Source organism: Oncorhynchus tshawytscha, linkage group LG26 (genome assembly GCF_018296145.1).
Source record: "Oncorhynchus tshawytscha isolate Ot180627B linkage group LG26, Otsh_v2.0, whole genome shotgun sequence".
NCBI classification, from domain to species: Eukaryota; Metazoa; Chordata; class Actinopteri; order Salmoniformes; family Salmonidae; genus Oncorhynchus; species Oncorhynchus tshawytscha.
The window spans coordinates 5,431,165-5,444,922 of record NC_056454.1 but is presented as its reverse complement, the minus strand read 5'-3'; the positions used below and the strand labels follow the sequence as shown (position 1 = coordinate 5,444,922).

The 13,758-nt window shown below is 41.5% G+C and overlaps 1 protein-coding gene across 5 annotated transcripts in view; it reads left to right on the top strand.

The window, feature by feature from the left end:
• The window catches only part of pcbp3 (poly(rC) binding protein 3), a 162,314-nt gene that overhangs the window by 93,101 nt on the left and 55,455 nt on the right, over nucleotides 1-13,758 (top strand). For all 5 annotated transcript variants that reach the window (XM_024388705.2, XM_024388704.2, XM_024388708.2 and 2 more), the window contains exon 5: nucleotides 11,191-11,360. In XM_024388705.2, coding sequence (XP_024244473.1) covers nucleotides 11,286-11,360 — 75 coding nt within the window. In that variant the 5' untranslated portion in view covers nucleotides 11,191-11,285. The remainder of the gene's footprint in view (nucleotides 1-11,190; nucleotides 11,361-13,758) is intronic.

Genomic DNA, 13,758 nt, shown 5'->3' with positions numbered 1-13,758 from the left:
AAGCAATAGGATTTGAAGCAGCAGCCTACAACTATTTTAGCACCGATGTACAGTGTCATATTTTACATTACATCCTAACAGAAATCCAGAGGGTTTTTTGTTTTTTCTAGTGATAGAAACACCATAATATTAATCAAATTAATCCCAAACTCTAAAAGTAATTGGAAAGGTAGATACAAATTCTTTGTGACATTGTGGTTACAGTAAAGAATGTAAACCAGATGTAAACAAGATGCAATACAGTACAATATACTGTATGGTACTGTATTTCTTCATCAGCATCTTTATGCTTTCCTTAAATAAATAAGATCTACACCAATTTTAACAGCACATTACTCAACACTAGTGAGACTCATGTTGCCTACGGTAGGCCTACAGTATATCGAAAAATATGACGTGACTCTCCACCAAAAATTACATTTAGAGGATTGGAAGATTCTAAATTTAGACCAAAAGCTGCCTCATGGGTCTCCCGGTGGCGGCCGGCCTCCCCGTTAGGGAATTGATCCCCGGTCTCCCGCATACCTGCACGACACAGGAATTCTTTAGCTAAATATCCCAGTACTGTAGCCTACTCCTGACCGTCATATTGTACAGCGCCATATTTTCCGTTCCATCCTAACAGAAACCCAGAGGGCTTTTTGTTTTTCTTGGAGTAGAGAAACACCATAATATTATTCAAATGAATTAAGCAAGTACCAGTCAAAAATTTGGACATACCTACTCATTCCAGGATTTTTCTTTAATTTGTCTATTTTCTACATTGTAGAATAATAGTGAAGACATCACAACTATGAAATAACACATATGGAATCAGTTAAGAACAAATTCCTATTTACAATGACATCCTACTGTAACAGTTGTTGGTGGAAGAAGGTGAGGACCAAAGCACATCGTGGTAAGTGTTCATGTTATTTTACTGACACTGAACACTAAATAACAAAGGGAATAACCGAAACAGTTCTGTCTGGTGCAGACACAAAAACAGAACACAACTACCCACAAAAACCCAGTGGGCAAAAGCTACCTAGGTATGGTTCTCAATCAGAGACAACGATAGACACCTGCCTCTGATTGAGAACCCCACCCGGCCAAACAACAAAGAAATACAAAACATAGAAAATGAACATAGAATGCCCACCCTAGTCACATCCTGGCCTAACCAAAATAGAGAATAAAAGCCTCTCTATGGCCAGGGCGTGACACCTCCCTATCGGGGAATTGAACCCCTGTCAACCGCGTGCCCGCATGACACTGGGATTCGTCACGTTGTACAGGACCATATTTTCCATTCCATCCTAACGTAAACACAGGGGGTTTTTAATTTTTCTTGGAATAAAAGCGCCATAATTTTAATCAAATAAATTAGCAAAATTTCTTAAAATCTGTCCCATGTAATATGTTTAAAAAACATAATGTTTTAAATTCTCTAGTACAGCCACTATTGAATGCTATCAAATGCTTCTCAAAGATGCCCTCTGATGGTCAAACTAGCACTAACTAGGATTAACTGTACCAGTGGTTCACACTTAAATAACGTGCCATAGAATTCTGCTGTACCATGCAAGCTGAGCCTCAGTATGCTGCAAAGGACGAACCACTGTACACTGACGTTTTGCCTGTTTGATTTCCGGTTTGTGCTTTCAGTTTTGCGCGAATGTGGCCATCTATTCACGGTTTCTGGTTAGGGCAGGTTGTAATAGTCACAGTGGGTACAAGATCTCCTATATACTTCCTGATAGACTCAGTCACCATATCAGTGTATTCGTCAATGTTATCAATACAATCATGAAGCATGGATTCCGATTGGTCAGACCAGCGTTGAATAACCATTAGCACCGATATTTCCTGTTTGAGTTTCTGCCTATAGGAAGGGAGGAGAAAAATGGAGTTGTGATCAGATTTGCCGAAGGGAGGGCAGAGGAGGGCCTTGTTGGAGTAGCAGTGGTCTAGTGTTTTAGCAGGGCGAGTACTACAGTCAATGTCTTGATATAACTTTGGTGGCGTTTGCTTCAATAAAACTTTGATAAAATCCCAGCTACAAGAAATGCGGCCTCAGTATATATGGTTTCCAGTTTTCATAAAGTCCAGTGAAGTTCATTTTGGGCCATCGGCTTGAGGGGGAATATACAAGGTTGTGACTATAAGGTAATACGGTCGTCATTTGATTGTGAGGTATTCTAGTTCAAGTGAACAAAAGGACTTGAGTTACTGTATGTTATCACAATCACACAACGAGTAGTTAATCATAAAACATACACCCCCACCCTTCTTCTTCCCTGAGAGATATGTATTCCTGTCTATGCGATGATCTGAGAACCCAACTGGATGTAAGGACTCAGACAGTATATCCCAAGAGAGCCATGTTTCCGTGAAACAGAGTATGTTACAATCCCTGATGACTCTCTGGAAGGAAATCCTAGCCCTGAGCTCGTCAACTTTATTATTCAGAGACTGAACATTAAAAAGTAATATACTCGGTAGTGGTGGGAGTTGGACTCCTGAGTCGGACTAGAAGTCCATTCCTAGCACCTCTTCTCTGCCGGAGGTATTTTGGATCAGCCTCTGGAATCAATTCAATTGCCCTGGGGGTAAGAACAAAAGATCCGATTTGAGAATGTCGTATTACTGGTCATAATGCTGGCAATGCTGGTGAATTACCGCCGCTATGATGTCCAAAAGTTCTTCCTGGCTATGCAGTTGAAGTCGGAAGTTTACAAACGCTTAGGATGGAGTCATTAAAACTCATTTTTCAACCACTCCACAAATTTCTTTTTAACAAACTATAGTATTGACAAGTCGGTTAGGACATCTACTTTGTGCATGACAAAAGTAATTTTTCCAACAACATACAGATTATTTCACTTATAATTCACTATATCACAATTCCAGATGGTCAGATGTTTACATACACTAAGCTGAAGGTGCCTTTAATAAGGACAACAAAGTCAATGTATTGGAGTGGCCATCACAAAGCCCTGACCTCAATCCTATAGAAAATTTGTGGGCAGAACTGAAAAAGTGTGTACGAGCAAGGAGTTATTATGAGAACTTAAGTAGCCTACTTTTTGCTCCTACTGAGGAAGGCTCTGTTGAATGTTAGCTTCTACCTTCATCCTACTAGATGGCAAAGTACTACTAGCCAGAGCTCTTCAACGTTAATGCAATAAAGGTCTCTGCCGGCGGCAAGCCACCTGGCTGGCTGACATATAGACAGTAAAAGCGATTATTTGCCAGTTGTGCACTCATTCTCTGAGATTTGTTTTTTGTTTTTTGGGGGGCTAGACACAGCAGTAGTCGTGGGATTGTTTGAAAATGGCCTTTGTCCGGCATCACACAAACACACCATCAGAAGCGTTTATAATTGCCTATTTGAGCCGACTCCGAGCTGAGGTAGATTGTTTCATTTCTCAGGACCTCGGCATGTGCTGCAAGAGGGCGGAGTTAGCCATTTGAGAGAGTGGTGAATGTTCTGCTAAAATGGCAAATCCGGTAAACTGCAAAAAGCCACCATTAGTATGATGACTGGGTATTATCTATGTCATGTATTATTATCTGAATTGTAATAAATAAATAAAGTAAAATCGAATTTATTTAGCCACAAGGAACAATTTAGTCATCACGTTTAAATGACATAATTCTATAACAAAGCAGTACTGGTCCTCCTTTTTTATTTAACATTTTCCCTGGCTTGAGACTTTTATAGAAACAATGGTATTCACATGCTGTCAATATGTTATACACAGTCATTCAGAGAGGGATCCAGTGCCTTTAAAGGAGGTTTGTGTTCATTTGAGATAGGGGCCCGTTGCTCACTGAGAAAGCCAAGCTCAAGCAATGAGAGAGATGAAGCCTCTTGAGTCCCATACTAGGGATTAGGATGGGCTGTCAATAGACTCAATGTAACAAAAAGGAGGTTCTTTCCACATCAAGGTGGTTCCATTAAAAGCACGCTCCTTAATTTGTGTTTCAGTCAACATCAGCAACCCCACTTAGTTTGCTACAAAGCTGAGGGATGGAGCTGGGGTAATCACCAGTGCTTAATTTGAGCCGGATCAGGATCCAGTACCTCTCAGTTTTGGACTGTTAGGTAATGTAAAAATTATAATAAAAGCAATCATGTAAGTTCTCCTGCCCTTTAAAAAACGTAATGTGAAAACATGCCTGATACTCTAAGAATTGATTTGTGTTGGCCCGGGTTCATGGTTTGCACAACATTTTAGCCTATAGACCAAGGGGTGGACAAAGTACGCACTTCAATCCAGCCCACGAGACGGAAAAAAAACACATAGATATATATAATTTTTTCATAAATTACTATTTTTTTGCTCTTATTTCTCCCCAATTTCGTGGTATCCAATTGGTAGTTACAGTCTTGTCCTACCACTGCAACTCCCGCATGGACTCGGGAGAGGTGAAGGTCGAGAGCCATGCATCCTCCGAAACACGACCCAGCCAAGCCGCATTGCTTCTTGACACAATGCTCACTTAAGCCAGCCGCACCAATGTGTCGGAGGAATCACCGTACACCTGGCGACTGTGTCAGCATGCATGCGCCCGACCCGCCACAGGAGTCACAAGAGTGCGATGGGACAAGGAAATCTCGGCCTGCAAACCCTCTCCTAACCTGGACGACGCTGGGCCAATTGTACGCCGCTTCATGGGTCTCCCAGTCATGGCCAGCTGTGACACAGGCTTGGATCGAAGCCGGGTCTGTAGTGACGCCTCAAGCACTGCGATGCAGTGCCTTAGACCGCTGTGCCACTCGGGAGGCCCCGCAAATTGATTTCAACAAACAATTGGTACCCTTCCATTGAATTTCAAAATCCCGATGTGGCCCTCGAGCCAAAAAGTTTGCCCACCCCTGCTACAGACCACTGCGTGGCCATTGTTGTGGTGAGAAAGAGAAACGTGCCTGTATCTCTCACAGAACTAGAATGTGATTCACTTTCTATGATCTATCTACCTCTTTCTGCAACTCTCATCTCTCCAGCATTGCGCTTCATCATTAATATCCTTTTAGAATCATAGCCGTGGGAAGGGTGCTGGAAGTGCTGCAGCACTTACATTTGCCAAAGTTATTACTGTTGTCTGTACAGAAAAAAATGAAATAATTCAGAATACTACACCAGGAGTAGGCCTATAATTTAGCCACAGAGGATCAATAGCTTATTTTTAAAAAGTTGCCTAGTTGTGGATTGTGTGTAGCCCAATCAAAAGGCATGCCTCCAGTCTGGAATATGCGGCAAATCTGTCAGTGAACGTGAACAGCATGCAGCCAAAATCGGCCTTTCGCAATTTTTCAAATATAATCGCTGGAAAACACAGGTTGGAAAGCAAATGCCTCCTGCTAAAAAGATAAACTAATCTGTCTCTAGGCTACCAAATACAGTGCATTCGGAAAGTATACAGACACCTTGACTTTTTCCACATTTTGTTACGTTACAGCCTTATTCTAAAATTAATTAAATAGTTTTTCCACCTTATAAATCTGCACACAATATCCCTTAATGACAAAGCAAAACAGGTTTTTACACATTTTTACATATTTATAAAAACTGAAATATCACATTTACATATGTTTTCAGACCCTTTACTCAGTACTTTGTTTGAAGCACCGATTACACCTGGGTTTGGCAGCGATTACACCTGGGTATGATGCTACAAGCTTGGCACACCTATATTTGGGGAGTTTTCTCAATCGTCTCTGCAGATCCTCTGAAGCTATGTCAGTTAGGATGGGGAGCGTCGCTCCACAGCTATTTTAAAGTCTCTCCAGAGATGTTCGATCGGGTTCAAGTCCAGGCTCTGGCTAGGTCACTCAAAGACATTCAGAAGCTTGTCCCAAAGCCACTCCTGCATTGTTTTTGCTGTGTGCTTAGGGTCGTTGTCCTGTTGGAAGGTGAACCTTTGCCCCAGTCTGAGGTCCTGAGCTCTCTCAAGCAGGTTTTCATCACAGATCTCTCTGTACTTTACTCCGTTAATCTTTGCCAGGTTTTTCCTCCAGACGTTAAACTTGGCATTCAGGCCGAAGAGTTCAATCTTGGTTTTATCAGACCAGAGAATCTTGTTTATCATGGTCTGAGAGTCCTTTAGGTGCCTTTTGGCAAACTCTATATCATGTGCCTTTTACTCAGGAGTGGCTTCCATCTGGTCACTCTACCATAAAGGCCTGACTGGTGAAGTGCTGCAGTAATTGTTGTCCTTCTGGAAGGTTCTCCCATCTCCACAGAGGAACTCTGGACCTCAGTCAGAGTGACCATCGGGTTCTTGGTCACCTCTCTGACCAAGGCCCTTCTCCCCCGATTGATCAGTTTGGCCAACTTCGAGTATCATAGCAAAGTGTCTGAATATTTATGTAAATAAGTTATTTCAGGGTTTTTTATGCATTTGTAAAAATATGATACAACCTGTTTCCACTTAGTCGTGATGGGGTATTGTGTGTAGATTGCTGAGGAATTTTTTTCATTTAATCTATTTTAGAACAAGGCTGTAACGTAACAAAATATGGAAAAATTCAATGGGTCTGAATACTTTCCGAATGCACTGTATTTGAATACTGGAGCAGTCAGGCTATACACTATCAGTGGATGTGGATGCCATTTCACGGGCTCTTAACCAATTCTGCTATTTTGTGTGTTTTTGCATTATTTGTAGCTTGTTTTGTACATAATGCTTCTGCCACCGTCTCTTATGAAAGAAAATAGCTTTTGGATATTAGGACAGTGATTACTCATCTCGTACTGGACGAAACATTTTCTTTAACAAGTCAGAAGCGAAGGCTTTACTTCAGACAACGGACAAGGGCCTCATCCCCGTCATTCACAGGAGAAAGAGACGGAGATATCGGGGACTTGGTCGGGGTGCCTTGTAAGGATCCGACGGCGAGTGGGTAATCTGCTTCTACCATAGTCCTATTAGCCAACGTACAATCATTGGATAATAAACTAAACGTGCTACTATCACGAATATCCTACCAACAGGACATTAGAAACTGTAATATCTTATATTTCACTGAGTCGTGGCTGAACGCAATATGGATAAAAGGGGATTACGCTGCATTGCCAAGATAGAACAGCTGCCTTCCATAAGACAAGGGGTACACTATTTACCTAGAGAGTTTTCATCTCTATTTTCCGTAGCTGTCTATTTACCACCACAAACCGCCTCTGGCACCAAGTCTGTTTACAAAGCTCTCTCTCACCATCCATTTGGCAAATCTGACCATAATTCTATCCTCCTGATTCCTGCTTACAAGAAAAAACAAAATCAGAAAGCACCAGTGACTCGGTCAATAAAGAAGTGGTCAGATGATGCAGATGCTAAGCTACAGGATTGTTTTGCTAGCACAGACTGTAATATGTTCTGGGATTCTTCTGATGGCATTGAGGAGTACACCACAGTGACCGTATGTACATACCCCAACCAGAAGTCATGGTTTATAGGCAGCATCCGCACTGAGCTAAAGGCTAGAGCTGCCGCTTTAACCCGGACGCTTATAAGAAATCCTGCTATGCCCTCAGACGAACCATCAAACAGGCAAAGCGTCAGTACAGGACTAAAATTGAATCATACTACACCGGCTCCGACGCTCGTCAGATGTGGCAGGGCTTGCAAACTATTAGACTACAAAAGGAAGCACAGCTACGAGCTGCCCAGTGACACAAGCCTATCAGACAAGCTAAATTACTTCTGTGCTCGCTTCGAGGCAAACAACACTGAAACATGCATGAGAGCATCAGCGGTTCCGGACGACTGTCATCACACTCTCCGTAGCCGACGGTGAGTAAGACCGTTAAACAGGTCAACATTCACAAGGCCGCGGGGTCAGACGGATTACCAGGACGTGTACTCCGTGCATGAGCTGAACAACTGGCAAGTGTCTTCACTGACATTCAACCTGTCCCTAACTGAGTCTGTAATACCAACATGTTTCAAGCAGACCACCATAGTCCATGTGCCCAAGAACACTAAGGTAACCTGCCTAATTTTCTACCAGCCTATAGCACTCAAGTCTGTAGCCATGAACTGCTTTGAAAGGCTGTCATGGCCCATATCAACACCATTATCCCAGAAACCCTAGACCAACTCCAATTTGCATACCGCCCCAACAAATCCACAGATGATGCAATCTATATTGCACTCCACACTGCCCTTTCCCACCTGGACAAAATTAACACATACAGTGGGGAGAACAAGTATTCCATACACTGACGATTTTGCAGGTTTTCCTACTTACAAAGCATGTAGAGGTCTGTAATTTTTATCATAGGTACACTTCAACTGTGAGAGATGGAATCTAAAACAAAAATCCAGAAAATCACATTGTATGATTTTTAAGTAATTGACACACCTGTGTCAAAGCATGACACACTGCCCCTTGATAACTCTGGATGGACTGCAACAGACGCAAGTTATGGCGTATTTCAGTCTCTCAATCCCTTGATCAAAGACCCATATGACCCATTAAAACTGAACACAATTGTGCTCCGCCGCTGTATCAAAGAGAGCTGTATGGCCTAGAGTAGAGGTGTATGTGTCACTGTGTCTGGGAGGCAGAAAGGGGCACCATCCACTCATAATGGATGTTCTTCAGGAATAATGAGAAGGAAGTAATGCTGCACCATTATGCTTTCAAAGACACATTTTAAATATCAATCATCCTTTCTTAAATTTTCGGTTACAATGTTTTGGCACACACTTTCTCATTCTATAAATGAACAAAACCAAAAAAAGACCTGACTATGAAATCACAACATTTCCGAAGGGGCCATTTCCTTACGAAACTATAGGTCAAAATTAAGTTGTCAGTTAAGAACCACTTTATTTACACCAATATTATGTGGACACACCTTCAAATTAGTGGATTTGGCTATTTAAGCCACAATCGTTGCTGAGATGTGTAATAAAATCGAGCACACAGCCATACAATCTATATAGACTAACATTGGCAGTAGAATGACCCAAACTGGAGAACTCAGTGACTTTCAATGTGGCATCTTAGGATGCCACCTTTCCAACAAGACAGCTGCCCGGTCAACTGTAAATGCTGTATTTGTGAGGTGGAAACGTCTAGGAGCAACAACGGCTCAGCCGCGAAGTGGTAAACCACATTAGCTTACAGAAGGGGACTACCGAGTGCTGAAGCACGTAGTGCGTGAAAATTGTCTGTCCTCGATTGAAACACTCACTACCAAGTTCCAAACTGCCTCTTGAAGCAACGTCAGCACAAGAACTGTTCGTCATCAGTTTCATGAAATGGGTTTCCATGGCAGAGCAGCCGCACACAACCCTAAGATCACCATGCGCAATGCCAAGCGTTGGCTGGAGTGGTGTAAAGCATGTCGTCATTGGACTCTGGAGCAGTGAAAACACGTTCTCTGGATTGATGAATCAGCTTCATCATCTGGCAGTCCGATGGATGAATCTGGGTTTGGCGGATGCCAGGAGAATGCTACCTGCCCGAATGCATAGTGTAAACTATAAAGTTTGGTGAAGGAGGAACAGTGGTCTGGGGCTGTTTTTCATGGTTCGCGCTAGGACCCTTAGTTCCAGTGAAGGAAAATCTTAACCCTACAGCATACAATTACATTCTAGATGATTCTGTGCTTCTAACTTTGTGGCAACAGTTTGGGGAAGGCTCTTTCCTGTTTCAGCATGACAATGCCCCCCGTGCACAAGCGAGGTTCATACAGAAACGGTTTGTCGAGATTCGTGTGGAAGAACTTTGCTGGCCTGCACAGAGCCCTGACCTCAACCCCATCAAACACCTTTGGGATGAATTGGAACACCGACTGCTATCCAGGCCTAATCGCCCAACATCACTGCCTGACCTCACAAATAATCTTGTGGCTGAATGGAAGCAGGTTCCGCAGCAATGTTCCAGCATCTAGTTGAAGCCTTCCTAGAAGAGTGGAGACTGTTATAGCAGCAAAGGGGGACCAACTACGTATAAATGTCCATCATTTTGGAATTAGATTTTTGACAAGCAGGTATCCACATACTTTTGGTCATGTAGTGTATGTAAGCTGCTACATTGTATTAACTTCAGGTGAGCTTGGACACTTTTTCTGTACTTTGATCCTGGTACTTAAATGAGGAAGTCAAAATTGGAAGCCCCAAAATCAGGGTTGGGTAGGCAACTTTCTAATCAGGGTTGGGTAGGCTACTTTCTCTGTTACAGTAACTGGTTACCTGTCCAAAATTTTAAACAGTAACATAACTTTTGGATTATGCAAACTCAGTACCCTTCACAAACTTCCCTTTTGAATGTAAAAGTAGTCCAATAAATAATCATCTAGTTTTTAAAGTATCTGTAATCTGATTACAATATTTTAACTGTTAACATAACTAATGTTACAGCGATTGTTTTCCGTAATCAGATTACATGTTAGTGATTACATGTAATCAGTTACTCCCCAACCCTTCCCGAAATCCATAGCCAAGTGTGGAGGTGATGATAGCCAAGTGTGGAGGTGATGGATTTGCTGTCACTATGCAATTTGAGCTTCAGCACAGTGCTGTGAAATATGATTATAGGATCTTAGCAAGGCTGCTGAACTCATTTTTACACTGTGGCTTTAAATCACTTTCCAGCACTGGTATACTGAAACCCCCCTCTTCCTGAGAAGTCTGTCTGCCATGCCGGATGTTAAAGGTGCTTTAAAAATGGTAAAAGTACAGTAGCAAGTGTACGATTGAGTTGAGATCTACTTGGTCACTAACTAATTAACTAATTTCATGTGTTTGTTGTAAAACTTTTCTTATTGATTCATTTGATCCTACTTGTAGCAACATCTGAGAAGCCTGTCCTGATTACAGTTTGAGAGGTGCTCCCTCTTGTGTTATAAACTCTCATGAAGATAATCCGTCATATCTATTCAAGCAGATCAGACCAGCATCAAAGTCAATTCCAGCTATTTCAGTACATGGCTGGAATGAAACCCAATTAGATTTTAAATTAAATGTTATTATAGACAATCTCCTTCATGTAAACTGAAATTACATTTATTTACTAAATTGTCTAAAATCCAAATTAAATGGACCCAACATGAAAAGTTATTATTGTCGTGTTCTGTATGGAAGAATTTGTACTCATGTCTAAAATCAGTCACTCGACCTAAACTTTGATTAGTTGATTGAATGACCTAACCTTTCTGGGTATGTTGGTATCTCCTTGTTGTGTTCCAGGTGACTGGCTGGCTACTGTACCATCACACTCCTCCCATTCCTGAGGAAACCCTCTTCACGACCACACTCCTCCTCTCTTCACCTCCACTTCCAGTATGGAACCCAACAAAGTCCAGCCAGAGGGCGGCCTCAATGTCACCCTCACCATCCGCCTCCTCATGCACGGCAAAGTAAGCAATCTCTAGTCTTCATACATCTGTGGTTAAGGAAGAGAAACCTAGATAGTAGTTGATATATGTCTGAATTACAGTAGCTCACCCAGAACATGGAATCATGAAATAAAGACAACGTTTTCCTTTCATCTCGTCAGACCGTTTCTGCAAAACCAAACACTGACAAAACAAAATAAATTAAACTGCAAACATCATGCGGGCATAGGAGATGGGGGTGTGTGCTAGTGTGGATATGGGCAGGTGTGATGTAGTGGATGTTTGTATGATCTTTTCATTTGGATGTGTATGTTTTGTATCGTTTTATAAAACATAAATTCAAATAAAAAATAGTAATCTCCTACACTACAATGTTATCTCACAACCAAAAACAGATGCTAGATGGGAATGAGGTTTTAATGATTGTTGTTGTTAATAATTGGCAAGCTGGCTGCCGGTGACTCAGCTGCTATCCTTCTGGGTGATGCTGAGTGCATTTGACCATGGAGGAGAGGTGAGAGAGTATTAGCCCTCAAAGCCATCACTGCCCGGCTTCCCTAGTTGTACTGCACCAGACCAAGATGATAGAGAGTGATTGCATGCATATTTTAGTTTGGCAACAGTTAGATTGGGTAGCTGTTCGACCTTTGCAAGTACATTGCAATTGTCACTTGGGCTCTTTGCTCGTGAATATAAAGTGATGCCTCGAAAAGCTGTGGTAACACTTTATATTAAGGTTCCTTAATAACCCATTTATAAACGGTTTATAAAGTGGACTTACCATTATTAATCATTTTTCTTACATTTGTAAATGTCAATAAACAATATTTTAAGTCATTTACGCATTTATCAACACTATTTTAAATGATGTATTATTGATAAAATAAATCATAAGGTGTTTGATAAATTCAAATTTTCACAATGTGTCAATTATTAATAATGTACTGATAAACCAGCTATTTAAAAGGAGTTATTGTCAACTCTTTTGATTATTTATAAGGCATTTATTAAAGGTTGATTAATATTTTGACTGAGCATTTATTTACATATTTTTAAATGTATTTATAATATTTCATGAATGGGATATTTATTAATTGGTAGTGAGTGCATTTGTAAATGTGATTACTTGCACACCTCATTTGATGATTAACGTAAATCCTTATAAACCATTGACTAATTATTAATCAACTACTTGCAGCCACTAATCTGCACTATACACACTGATTATGCCAAACAAACATTAGGAATCCGTAAGGACCGACGCTGGAGTCGAGAAGCAGGTACGGGGAGTTGACATTTAATTAAGAATAGACAGAGAACAAGACAGGAGCAGCGTCAGCACACGGGTATACATCGACAAATGACAATTAATGCAGCAGCAGGGAACAGAGGTGGGGAACTGACAAATATAGGGGAGGTAAAAAACAGGTGATTGAGTCCAGGTGAGTCCAATAATACGCTGATGCATGTGACGGGGAAAGGCAGGTGTACGTACTGATGGTGGCAGGAGTACGTAATGCTGGGAGCCTGGCGCGTGAGGGAAAGCGGGAGCAGACGAGGTAGAACCCCCCCCCCCCTCAGAACAGCCTGGTGGGCCGTTCTTGATACACACGGGAAACTGTTGAGCATAAAAACCCAGTTCTTGACACAAACCGGTGCATCTGACACCTACTACCATACCCTTGTGTAACCTGTCTCCTCCCCTTCATCTACACTGATTGAAGTGGAATGACATCATTGAGGGATCATAGCTTTCACCTGGATTCACCTGGTCAGTCTGTGTCATGGAAAGAGCAGGTGTTCTTAATGTTTTGTATACTCACTATACTCACTTGAAGTTCAGTCCTATGCCAATATGTTTTCGCGGCGGTGACGGACAAGGGATACTGCTTGAAAATGTACCCCAATCCAGGTATGGAAGGTGTTGCTGTACTCCTAACTTCCCCATTATCCAATCTGTAAAATCGAGAAAATTGAAATACCGCAAATGTTTTATTAAACTACCTTTTTTTAAGCATGCTAGGCTAGCGTGGAGCATCAGGTAATGTCTACTAATGTGGCCAGCTTTTGGGGAGGAGCAAGTCATATATAAATGCTCAGAAAGTATATGTATAGTGCACTCTTTAGATTAAATGGTTTATAAGTGGTTTATAAGGATCTACATTAATCATCAACTGAGGTATTAGTAAGTGCATGTATTCACATTTATAAATGACATAGACAAACAAGAAAAAGCAAATCCACTAGGTGGCACTTCCCATGGCCACTGATTTTAATGCAGGGCAACTGAAGTCAGTTTTACCACATTTTTATCAGCTCATTTTTACCAACATGTCATTCCTACTTACAAGCAAATACTCAAACAGGAAGTATCAGTGACAAACTCAATACGAAAGCGATCTTATGAAGCAGATGCTAA